General features: G+C 40.8%; 1 protein-coding gene across 5 annotated transcripts in view; it reads right to left on the bottom strand.

Moving 5' to 3' along the window:
- Positions 1 to 1,304: 1,304 nt before the first annotated feature.
- LOC117264158 (ras/Rap GTPase-activating protein SynGAP-like) overlaps positions 1,305 to 21,290 on the bottom strand; it is a 59,418-nt gene continuing 39,432 nt past the window's right edge. For 4 of the 5 annotated variants that reach the window (XM_078175535.1, XM_078175534.1, XM_078175532.1 and 1 more), the window contains 7 exons: positions 21,054 to 21,258; positions 16,489 to 17,073; positions 10,434 to 10,952; positions 10,120 to 10,281; positions 8,105 to 8,316; positions 3,803 to 3,875; positions 1,326 to 1,501 (listed from right to left, as the gene is read on the bottom strand). In XM_078175535.1, the coding sequence (XP_078031661.1) occupies positions 1,475 to 1,501; positions 3,803 to 3,875; positions 8,105 to 8,316; positions 10,120 to 10,281; positions 10,434 to 10,952; positions 16,489 to 17,073; positions 21,054 to 21,258 (1,783 nt within the window). In that variant the 3' untranslated portion in view covers positions 1,326 to 1,474. Of the gene's footprint in view, positions 1,502 to 3,802; positions 3,876 to 8,104; positions 8,317 to 10,119; positions 10,282 to 10,433; positions 10,953 to 16,488; positions 17,074 to 21,053; positions 21,259 to 21,290 lie in introns of all 5 variants that reach the window. The other variant, XM_078175533.1, reaches the window with a different exon arrangement.

Here is a 21,290-nt window from a genome sequence, read left to right as displayed (position 1 = left end):
TTCCGTTTTCATTGGATCGTTTTCGTGTCCTAAAAGGAATGGTAAAAATCTAAGTAGCTAAGGCTAAATATCGGCAATCTTTGACACCATTTACAGCTTGAATCAACATGCAATCTCTACCTGTATTTGGCAAAACAGATGTAAGTGCCAGGTTTAAAAGCGCATGGTCGGAATGTAATCAGATTGGCCAGAACACATCTGTAGGGCATTAGGCTTGTATCCGTACAGTGCTGCCATATTCCTAAGAAGAAAAAAAAAATCAACCAAAACCACAAGTAGTAGCAGTAGCTAGCAAACATACCGATGTTTAAAGTGATTTAGAAATGGAGGACATCCGTCCATGACAATGCAAAGGCCCTTGGATCAGATATCATTTGGATTTGGAGTCTCTCCGCCCAAGCAGAGATATTATCATCTTAGACTTCTCCTCCAGAGCCAATAAAACCTCCTAAGGAATCGTTTTCACAGGCTGTGCTGTAAAATCAGTGGAGTGCCCCTTTAAGTTGAACATTTTCCTAAATTTTCACACGTCTCTTTCATGTCAGGTCTTTTATGAAGCACTTTGTATCACTGTTTTGAAATGTCTTATATATTCTTTATTATGATTAATATTATTATTACAAAGTGAACAAAACACATTATAATGTCAGATTATTTTTGTAAAGTATTTCCATTATTCAAAAGGCTTAGTCGCTTTAAGAAATACTTCTTCTATACACTGAAAGTCAAGAGACTGTTGTTCTGGCTTTACACTGTGTGCCGAAGGAAACTGTAAACAACAGTTAGGTTTCGATTGTATTTAAAGCAGTTAGTTGATTGTAAGATTCATTTGGCATCTATGCAGATGGGATGGCTGTACTATAAAGGATGCAAAAATCATAATGATAACCACCTTTGCAGTGAGAATATGTTACTAAATGATTGATTCAGAATCAGATAGTAATATAGGTCTTTGCTTGGGCCCTGCATCCGAGGATCATAGATGGCAACTGATTTAACAACATGCTTGTTGCTTGTCACAGGCGTCACCATGAGGGGATATTGTGCTTGTAAAAGCCTTTTCTAGATTTCGTTTGCAGCCACTTAAGTGAGAAGTGGGTGTGCTGCTTGTAGCGGGGGAAATCATGAATCCGTCTTCATCCCCAGTGTTTTACGCATCTCTTCTCACGTGTTCCGATTAAATAAAGAAACTCATTGGGTTCAGTATTGCCATTGTTGTGGCATTGGCTTATATTTCAGTCAGAATGTGCAGATGATTGGCTGCACACGTTGGTCCTCACGCTTAACTGATTGTCATGTTCTGGTACAGGCAAAGTTTGTATATGTGCAAAGTTTTGTTTTGAGAACATTGAGATGAAGCCTCCAGTGGTCCTGCTGGATCCACTGCAGTGCTTTTCTTCATGGGTTTTTGTAGATCGGAATCTTCTTACACTCGAGTGACCATCATGACCTCTGGTCAGCTCGAAAGTGGCAGTCAGGATCCATAGCCCTGGTTGATAGACTGAAGGGAGAGAAAGCAGATGGAATTACAACTTCTCCATTTACAGCTTTCACGAGAGCACAAGTTTAAAGGAGTAGTTAGACACTTTGAAAAATATGTTGTTGTTTTTCCTTGCCAAGAGGTAGATGAAATATTCCAAAATATTACTCTCATGTCTTTAACAGTAAATATGTAGCATAGCTTAGCATACTGACTGGAAATGGGGGAAACAGCGAGCCTTGTTGTCTAAAGGTAACAAAATCTGCCTGCTAGCATCATTAAAGCTAACTAGCACTCATTTTGCACTAAAATTAGCACGCAAAATTAGCATGCAAAAAAATTGGCAACTCCTTTTCTGTTGCCAGCAGGTAAGTATGCCTTTCTGTTGTTTTCTGGTGTGTCACATTCAACGTCACAAACGCTTCGGAAAACAGGATTAGTAGGCAGTAGAAAGCTGCAAGGAGGCCAGTGAGGGTGGTTATGTCTTTTTACATCTGTTACTTACTCGGGCCAAGCTAACACGTACACAGCTGTTTCTGAAAACTGGGTTTTTTTCCTCCACACACAGTTATAAAAAAAAATCTCCATCCAAATATCAATATAGTGAAAGAGTATCTACATTTGTGTCATGTAAAAAAGTCCTGTTAGCAAGGTTAGAACCAGCACCATTTTGGTCACGTCCACCATTGCACAAAATGTCACCTCATTTGTGACGCCTCACAAAGGATGTAACGGTGCACACCCTGACATTACAGGCCATTTTCCCTGTGAACACAAACACTGAAAACTGTTTCCTGAAAATCTCCACCTTGGATGGAGACTTAAAAAAGGTCCTTTTTCAGCGACCTGAAATGCTGTGTGCATGTAGGAAAGAAATGTCTTAAAAAATATCCATATACATAACGACTAGGCCTCGGCCTCTCCTTCAAACTTGGCGCAACTAATTTGTGGCGGAGATGACAAAGAGTTGCAGAAGTTACCAAGAGAAGTGACGCGTGTCATAACACTGTGCTGGAAATGAGGTGAAAATTAGCCTGTCCACCCGGGTGTCATGTTTCCATAACTGCCACGGAGCTCGAACAAAAGCAAAAGCAAAATGTTGGGGGTTTCTGTCCAGTGGGAAAGGAGCTTAATTACCACATAATACCATGCTTAATCAATACAAGAAACAAAAGGTATAAAAATTTAAATGAATTTAATTTCTACACCTTTGCACCTACAAAGCCAGGCAAGCTGTTTTCCCCCAGTTTCCAGTCTTTGTGATATATATAAGCAAAACTACAGCTCTAGTGTACAGACATGACAGTGGTACCAATCTTCACATGTATCTCTTGGCAAGAAAGCAAATAGACATAATTCCCAAATTGCTTTACTATTCCTTTAAATCTTAACTCTGTTTTCTGTCTTTGGGAAAGAAAAGACTTTCACACTCTGAAGGAATAGCAGTTCTCAACACTTACTTAGACAATGAGTCCAATAACTGAGACTCAATATCAGGGGAGTGTTTTTTTTGACGATAGTTTGAGCCAAAAGGACGGCTTGCAACCTAATCCTGCTTTACTGCGCTGTAAATGGGGCAGCAGAGTTTGGACATCTCTTCTCCTCACACACTCTTACTTGTTTAAGAAGTCTGCTGTAAAAACATGTACAATCTCACAGCAGACCCTGTGGAGAAACACTTCTATATATGAGTTCTCAAGAGGTAATTTCGTCTGTGTGCTCTTGATGCCGAGCACTGACAGAAAGTGACAGTGTATTTTAACGACAGCAAATGTTTCTACTGAGTTATTTCGGCATAAACACGACACACACACACACACACAGCCTCTTCACCTGCGTCACAATCCAGCCCACATGGTGCATTCACAACGCTGAGCCCTGCAGAATTACTGTGACGCGGCTGATGAGTCACAGTCACGGTTTTCCAGCGATGAATGCGTCCCTGGTATAATAATAATCTTTTTGAGGTAAATAATATTCGGTTTCAGTGTTGAAGACTTGCTATTCCTTCACAGAGATAGATTAACCTCTGCACATAAATTTAAGCTTCATCCAGCTCTTGATTTTTAGGATCATCACTGAGTTTTTGCTCTCCTCTCAAGCGTGTGCAGTAAAATGGTGAAATGCTCTTTCAGACGTGACATAAATGTACTTTTGAATGATGGGAATAGGTGAAGTGTATGACAGCTGCAAACTTTTCCCCCCCTGCACTGCGCTTTGGCAAATGCACTGAATGTGATGTAAGAATGATGCAAGCTGTTTTAGGACATGACTGGTTTAGCAAATAGGGATGATAAAAGATGTAGAGACACAGGCACAAACCTGGTCTGTGAGGATTCGAGGCTTAATATCAGGAATGGCACCCCCTCTCAGCTCATCTTCCACAGCCATGAGTCTGACAACAGGGAAATAGAAACAAACATACCGGTTGACAAAAATAGAATTATGAAGCCGGTGTTCTTCAAAATTTACTGTAGGATTATGTGGCCATATGATGATATTAAGGTCTTGACATGTTCCTGGGTGCGTTCAGCTATCCTCACAGCTTCCTGGAGCTGAATCTGAGCTGCCTTCAGAGCAAATCAGGCAGTTCAAATTCAGCTGTTCAGATGCACAACTTGGGAAGTGAGTGTGTGCAGGTCAGGATTGTTCAGTGAGCACCCATCTGGTGTATCTGTAGTCACAGGAAATGTTTGATTTAACTCAGGGAGGCGGTCTACCAAATAAGATGAGATGTGAGCTCTGTATACTCCAGTTATACAAAACTTTGGCTCTCAGAAATAAATGCAATGTGGTGCTCTCAGCATTCATTTGATAGGAATCCCACTTTGTGCTGTGAAACATTTCCTTCAAGTAAGCGTAGCTACAGTCTGACCCTGTCCGCTTTTTCTGTCCTTGTAATGAAGTTACTTAAAAGACTTACATATTAAAGTATGAGCCTAATGGGTATGATTTTACACTATTAGTTTTGATATTTAAATGAGCAACATTTAAAGGAATAGTCCCGCATTTTGGGAAATACGCTTGTTTGCTTTTTCTTTGAGAATTGGATCAGTACTCTTATGTCTCTGCATTTAAGGTACCCTGTGGAGTTTCTGACCACTATGCTACAGTGCTATGGAACAATGTGCTGATGAGTGTTTCCCTTGTTTTTGTCCTGTTTGTGTTCGACAAGCTTTCGGGCTACAGGTGTTTCCATCCTCCACTGTTATGTGAACATTAGGAAATGGGCGAGTTGATCAAAAGGAGCTTGCAGTTGTTCCAATAGCCCATAATTCTGAAGCCCCAACAGACCACCAATCACCATGACCTCATGGTGACACTTCCAGGTAGACAACTGGCAATTATTTTGAATTGCTGAGGTATAAGAAATCGGCACACTTGTTTGTTTCTGCTGTAAAGCTCAACTGTAACGTTTGAAGATACACAGTTAGACACGGTGGTCTGACCTATGTGACATATCTGCTGCGCTTGTTGTGTGTGCGGTGTTGCTTTGCTAGCGTCTTTGATAAACCAAATCCTCCCAGCATGGAAGTTTAGCTATGTACTGCTGTGAATGGGGGCCGCAGCAAAATGGATTTTTGCCAATTAAAAAGACCCAACTCAAAAAAAAAAAAAAAAAAAAATCAAATCAGTTTAAGTGTTTATAATATTTAGATATATATTACCTTACGCTCTAAGTGATCAAGGCAGTGGTAGAAGAGCAACTCTGTGTTCTAAAATGACTGTTTTTGTCAATGGAGTCTGGTGGCTTTCACTAACAGTCACTGATACTTCCTGCTCCTTTTGTAAACATAATGTAGAAACTACTTAATCTTTCCTTTTTTATATGAAATATCCAAAAGATTTTGGATCAGTCTGGAATCTCAATTCTTTGAAACCTCTAATTCAGTTCACTCCTTTAACCTCAGGGATATTATTTATTAGAATAATACAGACAACAGCACTCTTGAATACTGAATTAATTGTGTTATTCTAAATGTATTTTTTTTCTTCCTTGAATTTAAGGCTCTTCTAAAATCACTCAGTTTACTAAAAAAAAAACAACAACAACAACAACAACAACAAAAGAGTGTCAAGCTTTTGGAAAATTCTGCAATTTCCTTCCAGAATCCTCCGACTGAATACACTTACTATACTGTTTCTTTTTTTGTCTGTTTGTTTTGAAATACTGTTATTTATTTTCTCCACATATACTTATGTTATTCCCGTTTTTTTGTTTTTTACATGTGCTGTAATTAAATACCTGATGTTTTATACATGTTCATTTTGTCAATTAACTTGTTGCCTTTCTTGGTTGCGTTAGTGAGGCTAAGGCATGAGGAATAAGACTGGTTAAAGTTAGCGTAAGAATATCAGGGTAAGCCAATCAGAGGCAGAGTAGGGCGGGTCAAGCCTGCGCCATATGGAGTCATTCTGCGTATTCTTATTCTGCCATTTTCTTGCCCCATTAAAGGGTTTTTTTGGGCGAGTTTTTCCTTATCTGTTGTGAGGGTCCAAGGACAGAGGGATGCTGTAAAGCCCTCTGAGGATAATTGTGATTTGTGATATTGGGCTTTATAAATAAAACTGAATTGAACTTATTAATAATTAGCCATGTGCATCTGTTTGGGAGAGTGTGTGGTGGATTTTTGGATGAATGGCCTGTCTGATTTTGGAATAATAAGCTTCAGAATTATGGGCTGTCAGAACAATTGGCATGGTGCCATTAAAAGAGCGACAGTCAAACTTAAAATGGTGGAAAACAAAGTGGACAATATGATGTAAATATGCGAATGTTTATTTAATGTATTATTTGAGAACGTTACTTTGTCATCGTCACTCCACACAGATCTGATGTTTTAGTTTGCCACCATTTTTCAACTCTTCAGTGGAAAGTGAAGTTGCATGCTTCATGTGCATCATGATTTATGCACTAAGTCTGTTTCACTTTGCTTCTATTGAAACACCAACTCTTCCACCTCTGTTTTATTTCAAACGCATAAATAAAAATGTGCATAAAAACAGGAGGATATAAACGCATGTGGTGATGCAAATAAACGCGGAAATGCATGGACTTAGATGACAATATAAGCCGTTTACAATCACAAACTCCACAGGGTACTCTTTAAGTCTGGAGCTAAAGCCAGGAGGTGATTAGATTTCCTTTGCATTAAGACTATCAGCACCTTTAAAATTCACTAACAAACATGTACCTCATTTATTTAAATCAAACAAAAGCAGAAATGTTTAAAAAACCATTTGTAACTTTAAGGATTTTTTGTTAAACCTGGACACAGCCAAGATAGCTGTTTCCTCCTGCCTCCAGTCTTTATGCTAAGCTAAGCTAACAGCCTCCTGGCTCCAGCACAGATTCGAGTGCGTCATCTTCTCATTTAACTCTCAGCAAGAAAGCAAATAAGCGTATTGCCCAAATGTTTAACTATTTAAGAACCGATACGTATGGCCGGTGTTGTGCACGTTCACACTCCACAGGAGCTAGCTTAAAGTTCAGTTAACCTCTACTGAACCTCTAGCCTCTACGTTAACTATTTTGCATTCATAGTTCAGACTTTGAATTTTTGAACTAAGTTTATGAACTAGTTTATATTAATTTCTTCCATTTTTAAAATAAAATCATGTGATCATCATCCACTCACAGATATTTCCCAGGTCTCGGAAACTGTAACTTAACGTGTCATTTCAGATTTGCTTCCTTTGTGGCTGGTGTTTTTCCGCTGGACTCTGTACTTATTTGTCCATAAAACTCCGTCAGATATCCATATGAACTGACTTTATTCGTATTTGTAGCTATATTTTCTGAATTGCCAGTTGCACTAACCATTTGAGTGTTGTGTCAAAGTCTGTTCCCCTGCAGAAAAGTGTTTCCCTCTGTTAAAATACGCAGTGCCCTCCTTTGTGGTTAGGCAAAGGAAAAGATCTGGTTCAGATATGGGTACAGCGGAACACATATCAACGGGCTAACAGTCATGGACACTACACTGGCATGCTGGGTGCCATTAGACACAGTGTTATAACTGTTACGAGTGTTAAAGATGCTCTCATTCAACGGATATGTTCAGAATTTGAATTGACGCAACGTCAGACTGAAGATGGAAATGAAGTATAATAATTTGTCAGTTCTGTCTGAATCAGGCAAATGAGCATGTTCATCCAAACACTGCATATGACATCATGCAGGTTATGTTTGAGAGGAAAACTTTTACTTCATGACATCTTGTTAAATATATTTTGTTTAGGAGGGATTGGCATTTGATATGTCCTCCCTCACTAAGCACAGATGTGTTCGTCTAACTTCTTATACAACAGACCAAAAATATTTCTTTAAATTCTCTAAAGACCTTAGTAAAGCTGGTCACCACTTTTAAACACCTGTACCTTTCATACGTTTTCCCCTACAGACGTGTTTAACTACTTTTATGTATCGTTTAGCACTCTAACATTTGCATCCATAACATGCTACACTTCAAGCTTTTCGCTTTATTGAAAATCATGTTTTCTGGTTATTATTTATAAACTTGGCAGAAATTTGCGTGTGACAAATTTGATGCAGTAGTGAAAGCCAAGCAGTAACTGGCACAGCCTCATTTCTGCCAGCTCCAGTTCAACCTGAACACTAATCACCTGTTGATGATGCCTTTGATTTGAGAGTCCTTCTCCACTTGCTGCTGCTTTAGACGACGTTCGCTGTCTTCCAGGCGGTTCTGATACTGCATCAGGATCTTGTTTGTCTGCTGCTCCTGCGTCAGAAGTCTCTGCTCGTATTCTTCAAGCTTGCGATGAGACATCTTCAGCCGCTCTTTCAAGGAATGTATCTCTTCTTCGTACTCTTTAACCTGAAATAAAAATATAATTACCTCACCCGTATTATCAGTTTTATATTCAAGAATGATGAGTGATTTTATCAATATGAACAGGGCTTTGTAGTAGAGCTTTGTTATGCTAAGCTGCAAGTGGGATAGACCAGACAAAGCTGCAGTGTGTGGTCGGCTTAAATATGCAGGATCACAAATTTTAATGCTGTGTAATAAGCACCAGAGCTCTGATTCTCTGCCTGAGCCTGATTGGGCACGACCTGACCTGGTAGGTTCGGGTCAGGCTGGGCTGTAATTTGGTGTGCGTAACATGCAGCGAAGAACCAGGGTCATCATGTGCATGTGCAGTCACTGAATAACTGGCAATCAATATTGTACATTTTGAAGGAATCTCGATGATTGTGATGATTCTGTAATTGGAAATACCCTTGTGAATAAATCCATTAAGTATCTGCGAATATTTATAACCAAAAATCTTATAGTGAAACAACATTTAAATTTCTCAAACAGACTAAAAAAGATCAAGACTATTTTCAGTATTTGGCTTTAAAAGGGATCTGTCCATCATTGGCAGAGGTCTCCTTTCCAAAGCAGAGGGCCTGTCTCGCTTTGCGTATCCATCTTTGTCCTTATTTGTAAATAAATTAAAGCGACACTTACTTTTCTGGAAATTTTACAATTTTCTTTGTTTAGGTTAAAATGCTATTAATAAGCTGATGGCACACTGAAATGTAAGTGAATTCCACCAGAAATAAAAACTCATAATTGTACCATTCTCATAAAGAAACTCCGACCAATCATTGCATTCAGACCAAATGCAATGATTGGTCAGGTACCTGTCTGTCTTCCCCACATGAGGGCCTCCGATTGACATAACTGCCCCCGTAACAACTCATTCATCCTGAGCTAAAAAGGGACGAGATGGTCGCAGAGTTTCTGCTGGACAGGTATTTTTAGTTTGCCTCTAATGTAACATAGGCTATAACGTTATATGACAACACAGCATCCAGTTGCTAATGGCTAACGTTAGCCTACTGTAGCGTAGCCTCTGAAACATTAACGTTATCTTCCTTGTGCGTTTCCACTTACTAGTAACGTTAATGCTACTATCTAACCTTATTCTAAAACTCATCAGTCATCACTGACTCCGGTTGAGTTTTAAAACTCCGGGGTTGCGTTTGACTGTCTTGGTTGCAACGTTACACTCGCTCTCCTCTTCCGTGTATCTAACATTACCTCGCCAACGCCTCATTACGTCTATCATAGACATAATGAGGACACAATGGAGGAGGGGGGAGTAGGTCTTTGGAGGGAGGTGGAATTGCAGGAGGAGGAGGATGGGACTTTGGAGGGAGGCGGGAGTTGTGGATGTTCAAATTTGTGCTGGGTGAAATGCAAGAAAGGTAAGAGTAGCTTTGACCAAATGGTTAAAAAAAAAAAAAAAAAAAAAAAAAAGGCAAGGTGTGAAATACACGGGAGTTCAGGAGAGCTTGCCTCCTCCTAATAAGACATAAGCTGAAATTTTGTGGTGTCTCTAAAATATTGACTTAATGCTATTTTTGATGTATATTTCTATTTTTCTGTATCATCATCATGAATCATGCAGAAATTTGGGCTATTAAAAATATATGATTCACACATGTATTGATTGTATTTCAGTGGTCATTTATGCATCACATATGCTGACATAAAGCAAGTCCACCCTTGCAGCTGTAAATGTTTCTTTGCAGTAAGAGTCACAGTCAGTCCAGAAGAGTTAGCTACACTGAAAACCATGGTATATTTCACACACTGTAAAAAGATGGGAAAAATGAAAATGCTGACCCTCTCTAGTCGTGACTCATCCATGCTCTTGGAGTACTCTTTCAGCTGACCCTCCCGATCCGGCCGCAGGCTCTCGATGTCAGCGGAGAGATGTGGCATGTTGGACACCCAGGCGACGGTCCGTTCATTGAGGGCCGGGGTGTTCAAGGTCGACTGAGAACCCTGAAACAACAATGCCACGGGTGAGTCATGCTTTGAATTCATGTCTTCAAATTAGAAATGCTATATTTGATTTTTGCTGCAGTGACATGAGCCACATAACTGCAGCTAAATTTGTACTTCATTTTAAATCAAAGCATTGCAGTTACAGTGACCTGTTTATTGCCTGGTTTGAGCAGATGCTGCTGTGGCGGCTGCAGTTGTGTCTGTTGAGACTTCTTGGTGTTTTTTGTGGGCGTGTCTGTTGACTCCTCAGCAGCTGCTTGTGGGCCCTGGTTCTCTTTGGCGGAGCTCGTCTGGTAGGGGAGTCCAGGAGCCGGACTGTCCGTCACCGACAGCTGTGTTTCCTGTGGTTGCTGCTGCGTCTGCTGTTGCTGCTGTTGATTTTGCTGTTGCGACTGCTGCTGAGAATGGCGCAATTTCGGCTGACTGCCGCTGAAGTTTGTGTCAGAGGAGTCGAGGAGGAGGTTCCTGCTCTGCGGGCGAACTTTTGGAGGTGTGGCGGTGGCTGGAGTATTGATGGACCGCTGTGACTTGAGGTGTGCTCCCGGAGCAATGGATGACTGGCGGACAGGGTGAACTGTAGTCGGTGGTGTGGCCAAGGAGGCTGGTGTACCCGTCCCAGTGCCTGACTGAGAAACAACTCCCATCAGGTGCTGCTGCTGAAGAGACTCCTGAGAGGAGAGAATGAAGTGACAGACAAAAAAGATATGAAAAAGAATGTTTACTGTACTGAATTTCACAAAGGCAGGCACAACACTATCCACTCCCCCAACAGATTTGACTCAGGGACACCAAGAACAATAAAAGAAGCACATTCACTGCAACACTTTTTATCTAGACTGGCTCCTTCTTCTACAACCAAAAAAAGACATGCAATCTGAATCACTTGTAAGATTTGATAAGTACAAAAGAACCCACGCACAGCATCTTGTATGGCTAGAACCACCATTCAAAGCAATTTTCAATGAGACATTTAAAGGCATTAAGATATAAAAGGGTGATATGAAAGACACACTAAAGCAGGATTTGGAAACAGTGAAATAAAATAGAAGATAAAGAAGCTAAAATTGAATAAAGCAGAAGAATAAAAATTACACTGTAGTTACAGTGCAGTGCACGGTATGAATAGAACAGTCCCAAACTTAATAAAGGGCAATAGTTTAAAAACACTTGAGCCTTAATTAAAAATGACTTGGAGTTGGAGCAGACGTCAGGTTTTCTGGGTTTGTTCCAGATATGAAACTGAATGCTGATGTTTTGTTTCATCGAGGACAGAGACAGACCTGTCCGGGTCAATCTGAGAGGTCTGGATGGTGGGAGGGTAAGATCACAATATCATGTTTTATGATTCTAGGGCTGTACCTGACTCAGAATTATGTCCGTCGAATCAGATTTGGCTGTTCAATACAAAAATCTGACTTTTATTTTTTTTCATGAAGCGTTTGATCAGGATTCAGCGAGACGTTCAGGGTGACAGTGATGTTCATGTAATACAGTAAACAAGCCAAGTTACCCCTCCGAGCTAATGTGGGCTAAGTATGCTAACAAACTGTTAAAATGCAACATTTTTTGCCAGCACTAGATATCGTACAAAAGCGAGTGACTGTATCGTATTATGCTGCTGTGATTTGTAAATTCACCACCTCTAAGCTCTCTTCCTGCGGGCAGCTGCCGCTCAGTTAGCATGGGCAAGAGACCAGTGTGAGAGCGAGAAGCGCTCACTCTGCAGCTAAATTTGGGGGCCGAAACATCCCCACACGTAAGCTGCACACAGACTGACAAAAAAAAAAAAACTGACTTGAAGAATCTCAGTCAACTGAGGGGTCTCCAACTGATGATTATAATCTTTGACCTTCAGGGAGCAGCCCTATGTGATACTGTATCAATTCTTAAACCACTGTACTGATTTTTAATTAAAAGTTTTTGTGCAAAGATTTGTGAACATATAGCTAGCATAAACACAAAGAATATAGACCTATGAGACAGACCGAGTCATAAAGGGCGCACGCCAAGCTACTAAAATTTAAAAAGTTGCAATATATCGCAATATATTTAATCGTAACCCCTGTATCGTGTTACGTGTGGTATCACCAGCCAATACACAGCCCTACTGGATGGACAGAAATGTGTTTTGGCCCTACACCATTTGGTACTTTATAAACCGACAGTACTATGTATGGATAAATGTATGGCTTGCTGTCTAGCTGTACAGGTAGAGATGTAGAGGTAGATGGATGGATGGATGGATGAAGCCCTGTTCTGACACACCATCTGTATTAATAAACAGGAGGCTTGTGATGTTTGTTCCATTAAGGCCCACGCAGCAGGACAGAAATAGCTCAAGACTACATGACTGTATCATTAAACACTATAATTTTACACAGACACACTGTAGTAAACTTATCAGTGTGATGTAGATCAGCAGCTCCCGAGTACATCATCAGCCAAAAGGGTCAGTTTAGATTCACTGAGGGCTGCTTAAAAACACAAATATCCATCTGAACTCTATCAAACAAGTGACAGTTTAATTTAAGTTCATAATGTGGGTTCCCGTGTGTATTAAAACTAATTAGACACCAACTGTACAAAACAACTTTTCTCCAGAGTTAATCAGCTTTTACTGGACTCACACAGTTTAACATCTGAGTCTGATCTGCAGTACGTGGAGGGTGAAAGTATATAATGTAATGATATGTGCAGTATCGACAGTTATGGCACTCTTTTCTGCCCCGCTGACCGACAGCTAAATTTCAGCCCTGTTGAAACAAGGACACACAGCATGATTGATGTCAAGCACTCTACAGAGTTCAGCAGAGCAGACCAGTGAATGATCCTGCTTCAGTGTGTTGTCTGTGGCGTAACAAGTGTCCCTCAAAAGTGCCCTTATATCCCTGTTGCATATTCTGCTGCCCATCATGAGAAGACCGTTCCTGTTTCATCTGGATCTTTGTTCTGCAGCCTGACAATCAAGTCTGAACGCAGTGGAAAACAAAAGTACAAGCAGGATCTAATGCAAGGGCGAATTTTAATTCGTGCGGACATTTTTGTTGCTCAATCAAGGTGTTAAAATCACACTAAGAATAAATGACAAGACTCTCAACTATGTTGGGTAATTTGGCTTGAAATGAGAAAAAACAATCCAGGTATTTTTAAGGAAGAGAGAGATAATACATTCTTGGCTGTGACTGTTCTCATCACAACATTTATAGATCCAGAAGTGATAACACTGCATCTGCACTGAACCGGAGTGACTGTTAAAATGAAGGAAACAGAGGGACATAAGCCAGGAGATGTACTGATATGTACAATATACAAGAGTAGAATTAGACCAAAAAGTGCCACGCTTTAAAGGGACAGTTCACCCCAGAATCAAAAATACATATTTTTTCTCTTACCTGTAGCGCTATTTATCAATCTAGATTGTTTTGGTGTGAGTTGAAGACTGTTAAAGATATCCGCAACAGAGATGTCTGCCTTCTCTTGTATATAGTGGAACTTGATGGCACTTGGCTTGAGGTGCTCAGAGTGCCAAAAGAAAAAAAAAAAAAACAGCAATGTCTCTTCCAGAAATCCTTTTCCTTCTACTGAACTACACCCACCAACTGCATCACCATGCAGAAGTAAGCGTGCATCTACTGCTAGCTCACCTAGCACCACTGAGCTAGCTAATGTTACAGCCAGTGGCTCAGCCTTGCAACAAATTTTTTCCAGTGGCCACTCGTGGTACTGCAGTGAAAAAATCCCCTGCAGCCCAAAAAGTATTTCCTCCATAGACCACAATTATAAAAGAGACGTCTGTAAAACTGTTGACAGGACACCTCAAATATAGACAATTTTTGAGTCATGGAGATTTTATATTTGTAAAACTTTCCTCAAGCTGAGCAAAGCTATTTAAAAATCTCTGATGTCATCACAATGTAAAGTCTATGTGCCAAGCAGAAACTCGCAGGCGGGGTCAGCAGGAGAAACACCACTGTGCATATTCAATGAGCTACATACCATGGAAGTAAACCCGGGAGTTAGAAAACTTTTTTGGCGCAAAGTGAGCAACTCCATTGGAATGAATGGGCGTTCAGCATTTAGGCTATTACTAAAATCTATGGTTGCTGCTCTTGAATCTCTATATCTCATCCATGAGTAGATGCACTCTTCCTTCTGTGTGGTGGTACATTTGGTGGGTGGACCTTGGTAGAAAGAAAATAGTTCCTTCCTGAAACTGCTCACAATAAGGTCTGTGAATTGTCTCAAGTAACCGGGACATAATTTCTGGAAAGAGACATTGCTGTTCAAATGTATTTTTTTGGCACTTTGAGCACCACGAGCCGAAACATTCTTTGTACGGTTTCCTTCATTTTAGCAATCACTCAAATTTGGTAAAAAACGCAGTATAATCACTTTTGGATCTATAAATGTTGTGATGAGAACACAGTCACAGCCAGGAATGACTTTTCTCAGTTTTTTTAAAAAATACCTGGATTGTTTTTTTCTATTTCAAGCCAAACTTAGAGTCTTACAATTTATTTTTAATATGACTTTAACACATTGATTGACTGATTGACTATGCAGAATTTTTGTTTTGGGCTCAATAGCCTATCTGATGGTTTTAAAGTAAAACCAAAAATCTTGAAAGTTTATCCTACTCTTATATGAAGGATAGAAATTTTAGCTATATTTGTTTTTATCTTATTTGACCACTCAAAATTTTAAGGGGTTTGAATAATGATTTTGACGAAAATGGGATGGACAAAATAATAGAAACACCACAACAAGTGGTCAAGTTTGAAGATTAATAATGACGTAAATTATTTTAAACATGACAGACAGCTAGAAAAGTAGTTGGAGATCTATGCTACAGATACAAGTGAACAATTGACCCTTCATTAAGTCCCACTCCTCGGACGCAGACTGGCCAATCTAATGTAGCACTGACCAGCTCTGACAAGGGTCCGACAACATCATGGCTGTGCTCCATAGATTCTCATGCTATTGTTTCAGCCTTCCTTCTTTTTCAGGCTGGTTTTGTGGATTTGGAGCTAAATGTTGTGCCTGGCACACAACGTGTATTAATGATAATTAATTAATGTTGGAAAAAGATATATATTTCTTACCTGTTCCAAAACCAAAATCAGACCCTGAAAAGTGTCGGGTTAGCTAGCTACCTACTGAAGATATAGCCTACTGAATGTATACACATGCTGATTTTGCTTTTCAGTGATTATAACAGTGAAAAAAAGACTGACCCTGCTGTACGGGAACCAGTGAAGGGAAGCAGGGAAACTTTGCTGATATTCAACCAGCTGTGTGTCATCGCAGTGTACATAGATGAACGTTGTTTGACTTTCACCATGGCTCCTTGCCCATCTACTGGCAGAGGTTCAGTGGCTGGTGGCGCAAGGGGAAGCCAAACACCGTTCATCTGCACACACTGCAACGCCACACAGCTGGTTCAGTATCAGCAAAGTTTCCCTTTACATTGATTGTCTTGTGTGGCGATCAGCAGTGATGTGGTGGTTCACTTTGACACTGTGATCTGTAGCCTTCGGCTTTAGCTTCTAACTATCTTTGTCTTTTTAACCTGTTGTTGCTGCTGACTCAGTTTGACATCGTGGATATATCCTTCAAACACAGACTGTAGACCCCTCTGTCTGCTTCTCTCTGGAATCACTGTCATTTTCCCAAAAATATGATAATATTTCTTCAGGGAGTGCAGTTAGTTACAGTGTGGGCTCCATGTTTACTTGAACACCCTGAAGGACCATCACGAAGGGGCGGGGCTTATCAAAGGGTCAAGTGAAATGAATGATAGTCTGTGTACATTTTGTGTTTTTGGACAAGCTAATAAGTCATCAAACCAGTGGTGCTCTTTAAAACACAATGCCATACACGCTATTCAGCTACAGTAACTACTGAGATGAAGACCAATTACTATACATTAATTAATAGGCAGAGAGATGTTCTGTGGGTACAAATTTAGGTTTACTGGTTTAATGCAAAACCAAATCATAATTTCTTAGGCAAGAATGGTGATGTTTATACTATGGGAGTCAGCTATATAGATAAAATGGTGAAGCTATATTTCACAGACGTTTTTCTATATTTATTTCATACGTAAATTTTGCAGATATCTGTGTAAAATATGATGGTAACCCTGCATATTATTACAAGCTGTCTTTCTGTAACATTTGAAGTGCATTGAGAGATTCCTACCTGCACCTGCAGTGACAGCTGGTGCCAGGCAAAGTCATTGCTCTGATTCTGCCGGGTGAAATCATCACTGTAGCTGTGTGAGTGGACAATGCTAGGCTGCACCAGACTGCTTTGTGACCGCAGGGCGGACAAGTCCTCGCTGCGGGAGAAAGCACTGTTGCCAAAAGCCGGTGCATAGTCGTGGTGGCCATTCTCGGGCTCGGGGGCGAGGAGGAGAGGAGGGGGATGCTGTTGAGACTGAGACTGAGCCGGGGAGTTCTGGGCAGCCAGATGGAATAGTGGGTTTTGGAAAGAGAGGGGGAAATGCATGGCCGCTGCTGCCTGCTGCTGCTGTTGAGAGATGGATTCAGTGGGCCCCCCTATGTGGCCCATCTGGCTCAGCCTCAAACCCGAGCCTGAAGAGCCCGCTGGCATATGCCCTCCCATACGAAGAGGACCGCAGAGGTTTCCGAAGCTGTGGCCCAGACCGGCGATTGAGGCTTGAGAGGAGGTGAGCATGTCTCCCACAGAGTTTAGGTTGGAAATGCTGTTCATACGGGAATCCTGAAGGTCCATCATGGACACACTTTTATTCACACTATGGACCTGAGAGAAACAATAAAAACATTTATCGTGTTTGCTGGATTTTGGACTGAATTTTATGATGTACAAAAACATTGTTCAAGACACATTTTACTCCATTTTTAAATGTACAGTAGATGGATGTATTTTCCGTTTTAGATTTAAACACATTAAGCTGTCATGTGTAGTTATACTGAAGCCTTTTGACAGCTAAATGCATTTATACAGTAATGCTAGACTAATGTTTTACTCTGCTGTATATTGCATTATTCCATCTAAGCCTATCCCTGTACCATGCTCTTTCTTAAAACCCTTTTTACACATCATTTTTTATTGGTTTGTTGTCTTTTCATATCTCTTAATGCCTTTTTATGTCTTGTGTAAAGCACGTTTAATTGTTTTTCATTAAACAGTGGCATCACAAAAACTTGCTTTGCCATGACATGCTTTACTGGATCATTTAAAATTCCAAATTTCTTAATTAATGCAATTTTTAGACCTTAAATGTAATTACATTGGAAGATCTTACATTGCAACCACATTCTGTGTAATCAAATCAAAAGTTAGACTTGAAAATGGCTTTGATGATTAAATGATCACCAAAATGTTATTATGATCTTGATCTTGTTATTATGATCTTGATCTTGTTATTATCATCTTGATCAAAAAAAAAATCTTCTCGTCATTGAAATTAACAAAAGTCTTCTAAAATTGCAACCAGACGAATCATGTTTTCAAGCTTATGCTTTATTTGCTTTAGCAGATACGTCTGGCCCCCCTCCTGTTCAAACAGATTTCTAGACAATCAGACACGGGTCGGGCCATTCACAACAATCTGATATGGGGTGGGTTTGATATGGATATAATGTCTGACAATGCTTGCACTTAACGCAAATTTAGTAATAACGTTATTCTTAGCTCGTGCACTCTCACGCCAGGACACAAATGTGCATTTCCCAGGACAGTGAAGGCATGGCCTGCCTTACTCTGCATCTGACAGTCTTACCCTGACATTCTTCTAACTCATCTCACTCCTCTTGTCAAACAGCACGTTCACATGCCGTGTTTTTCATGCCCTCAAATCCACCACACACAAATCGCACTCAAAAGCGAGAGCAGTGCTGTCATGATGCACAAGCGTCCCTGAGCACCTGTTTTCAGCCCCTGACGGATGTGTCCTGAGATCAACACAAATCAGCTTTTGGAACACTGAAGCGTGCACCGCATGTCATGTGAAAGTAACAATATTTCACAGCCTTGAAATATATTTCCCTTCTTTGATAAATACCAATCTGTGGTAAATATGGAGAAGAAATTGATCACTTTAGTGCAGGGCTACACAGAGCTTTACATCTGTCCCACAGACAATATTTTAGACCCAATACACACTTGCAAAACAACGCCTGACAGAAGGTCAGCTCTGCACTCAAGACTTCTGGTAAGTAGGCTATGATGCAGTGCTGATATGGTTGCTTGGCAACCTCAGACGCAACCTGCCTCCGCACTCTTGAAAGTTGGCACAGAGGAAGCACAGGAGTGGCACCCAGCGCCCAAACTCATGTTTTCCAAGCCTTTAAAGACATGACAATGAAGGAAACAAGTTCTGGCCAATCAGAGGAGAGAGTAGGGAACCACATGCCTTCACTATACTGGGAAGCATCTGCTTTTCTTGCTGGGACACCACAGTGAGGCATTTTCTAAACATCTAAGACGGCTGCAGCTGATGTGGAACTTTGTGTTGTAGCATTATTTTCAAATTCTGATGGTAACAGCAGCAAAACTCTCTGCACAGTGTAGACCGTTTACATTTGTACGTAGCTCTGCGACTTTGTCTTTGTCTTTGTTTCATTGCTCTAATTGGTTGTAGGTCTATCCAATTGTGTCCAAAGACCATTTCTATCTACGCCCCTTGTAAACTGAAAATGAACTGAGATGCTAGGCTAAGACTGCAATCAAACCTATTCTCAAATCGATAAAAGTGTGATACCACCATAATATCATGTTGTGTTATTGTCTAATGTAACTACTTATTTAAGAAGGATTAGGGTTTTCAGTCTATTCATCTCACTTCAGCCATTTTTTTTTGCAGCAGCAAAATGTATCAAGTGGACTGAAAAAGCAATTGATTATATTATTCTAGCAGGCTACCTAAAGTTTCATTTGTATTTTTCAAATGACTAATTTCTATAATAAAAAAAATCGATACTTGGCACTGTGTGGCGATATGATATTACAACGCAACAATATCGTGATACTATGCTTTCCCACACCCCTCGTATTTCATAAAAATGTACATACTGATACTGATAGAGAGGGCTCACATACAGTACAGGCCAAAAGTTTGGACACACCTTCTCATTCAATGCGTTTTCTTTATTTTCATGACTATTTACATTGTAGATTCTCACTGAAGGCATCAAAACTATGAATGAACACGTGGAGTTATGTACTTAAGAAAAAAAGGTGAAATAACTGAAAACATGTTTTATATTCTAGTTTCTTCAAAATAGCCACCCTTTGCTCTGATTACTGCTTTGCACACTCTTGGCATTCTCTCCATGAGCTTCAAGAGGTAGTCACCTGAAATGGTTTTCCAAGTCTTGAAGGAGTTCCCAGAGGTGTTTAGCACTTGTTGGCCCCTTTGCCTTCACTCTGCGGTCCAGCTCACCCCAAACCATCTCGATTGGGTTCAGGTCCGGTGACTGTGGAGGCCAGGTCATCTGCCGCAGCACTCCATCACTCTCCTTCTTGGTCAAATAGCCCTTACACAGCCTGGAGGTGTGTTTGGGGTCATTGTCCTGTTGAAAAATAAATGATCGTCCAACTAAACGCAAACCGGATGGGATGGCATGTCGCTGCAGGATGCTGTGGTAGCCATGCTGGTTCAGTGTGCCTTCAATTTTGAATAAATCCCCAACAGTGTCACCAGCAAAACACCCCCACACCATCACACCTCCTCCTCCATGCTTCACAGTGGGAACCAGGCATGTGGAATCCATCCGTTCACCTTTTCTGCGTCTCACAAAGACACGGCGGTTGGAACCAAAGATCTCAAATTTGGACTCATCAGACCAAAGCACAGATTTCCACTGGTCTAATGTCCATTCCTTGTGTTTCTTGGCCCAAACAAATCTCTTCTGCTTGTTGCCTCTCCTTAGCAGTGGTTTCCTAGCAGCTATTTGACCATGAAGGCCTGATTTGCGCAGTCTCCTCTTAACAGTTGTTCTAGAGATGGGTCTGCTGCTAGAACTCTGTATGGCATTCATCTGGTCTCTGATCTGAGCTGCTGTTAACTTGCGATTTCTGAGGCTGGTGACTCGGATGAACTTATCCTCAGAAGCAGAGGTGACTCTTGGTCTTCCTTTCCTGGGTCGGTCCTCATGTGTGCCAGTTTCGTTGTAGCGCTTGATGGTTTTTGCGACTCCACTTGGGGACACATTTAAAGTTTTTGCAATTTTCCGGACTGACTGACCTTCATTTCTTAAAGTAATGATGGCCACTCGTTTTTCTTTAGTTAGCTGATTGGTTCTTGCCGTAATATGAATTTTAACAGTTGTCCAATAGGGCTGTCGGCTGTGTATTAACCTGACTTCTGCACAACACAACTGATGGTCCCAACCCCATTGATAAAGCAAGAAATTCCACTAATTAACCCTGATAAGGCACACCTGTGAAGTGGAAACCATTTCAGGTGACTACCTCTTGAAGCTCATGGAGAGAATGCCAAGAGTGTGCAAAGCAGTAATCAGAGCAAAGGGTGGCTATTTTGAAGAAACTAGAATATAAAACATGTTTTCAGTTATTTCACCTTTTTTTGTTAAGTACATAACTCCACGTGTTCATTCATAGTTTTGATGCCTTCAGTGAGAATCTACAATGTAAATAGTCATGAAAATAAAGAAAACGCATTGAATGAGAAGGTGTGTCCAAACTTTTGGCCTGTACTGTAGCTGCAGAGATGAGACATAAATCAGCAAACAGAACCAGACTATGTGACATCATACCTTTGGATCAGGTTCAGTGATGTCCGAGCTGCTCGTGCAGTATGCAGGGCTGGATCGAGCCAGCGGTGGGCGGGTCACATAGAACACCTCCCTCGACGAGCGGAGGTCTCGTTCTGCCTGACGCCTCATGTTCAGATTAGATGAGAGGGATTCTACAGCTGAGACTCCGGTCGTCGGGGACGGCAGCCGAGAGATGTCTATTGAACTGCAGATAACACACGAGACGGAAATGTTTCA

Source organism: Epinephelus lanceolatus, chromosome 16 (genome assembly GCF_041903045.1).
Source record: "Epinephelus lanceolatus isolate andai-2023 chromosome 16, ASM4190304v1, whole genome shotgun sequence".
Classification (NCBI taxonomy): Eukaryota; Metazoa; Chordata; class Actinopteri; order Perciformes; family Serranidae; genus Epinephelus; species Epinephelus lanceolatus.
This window is presented reverse-complemented; position numbering and strand designations above follow the sequence as displayed.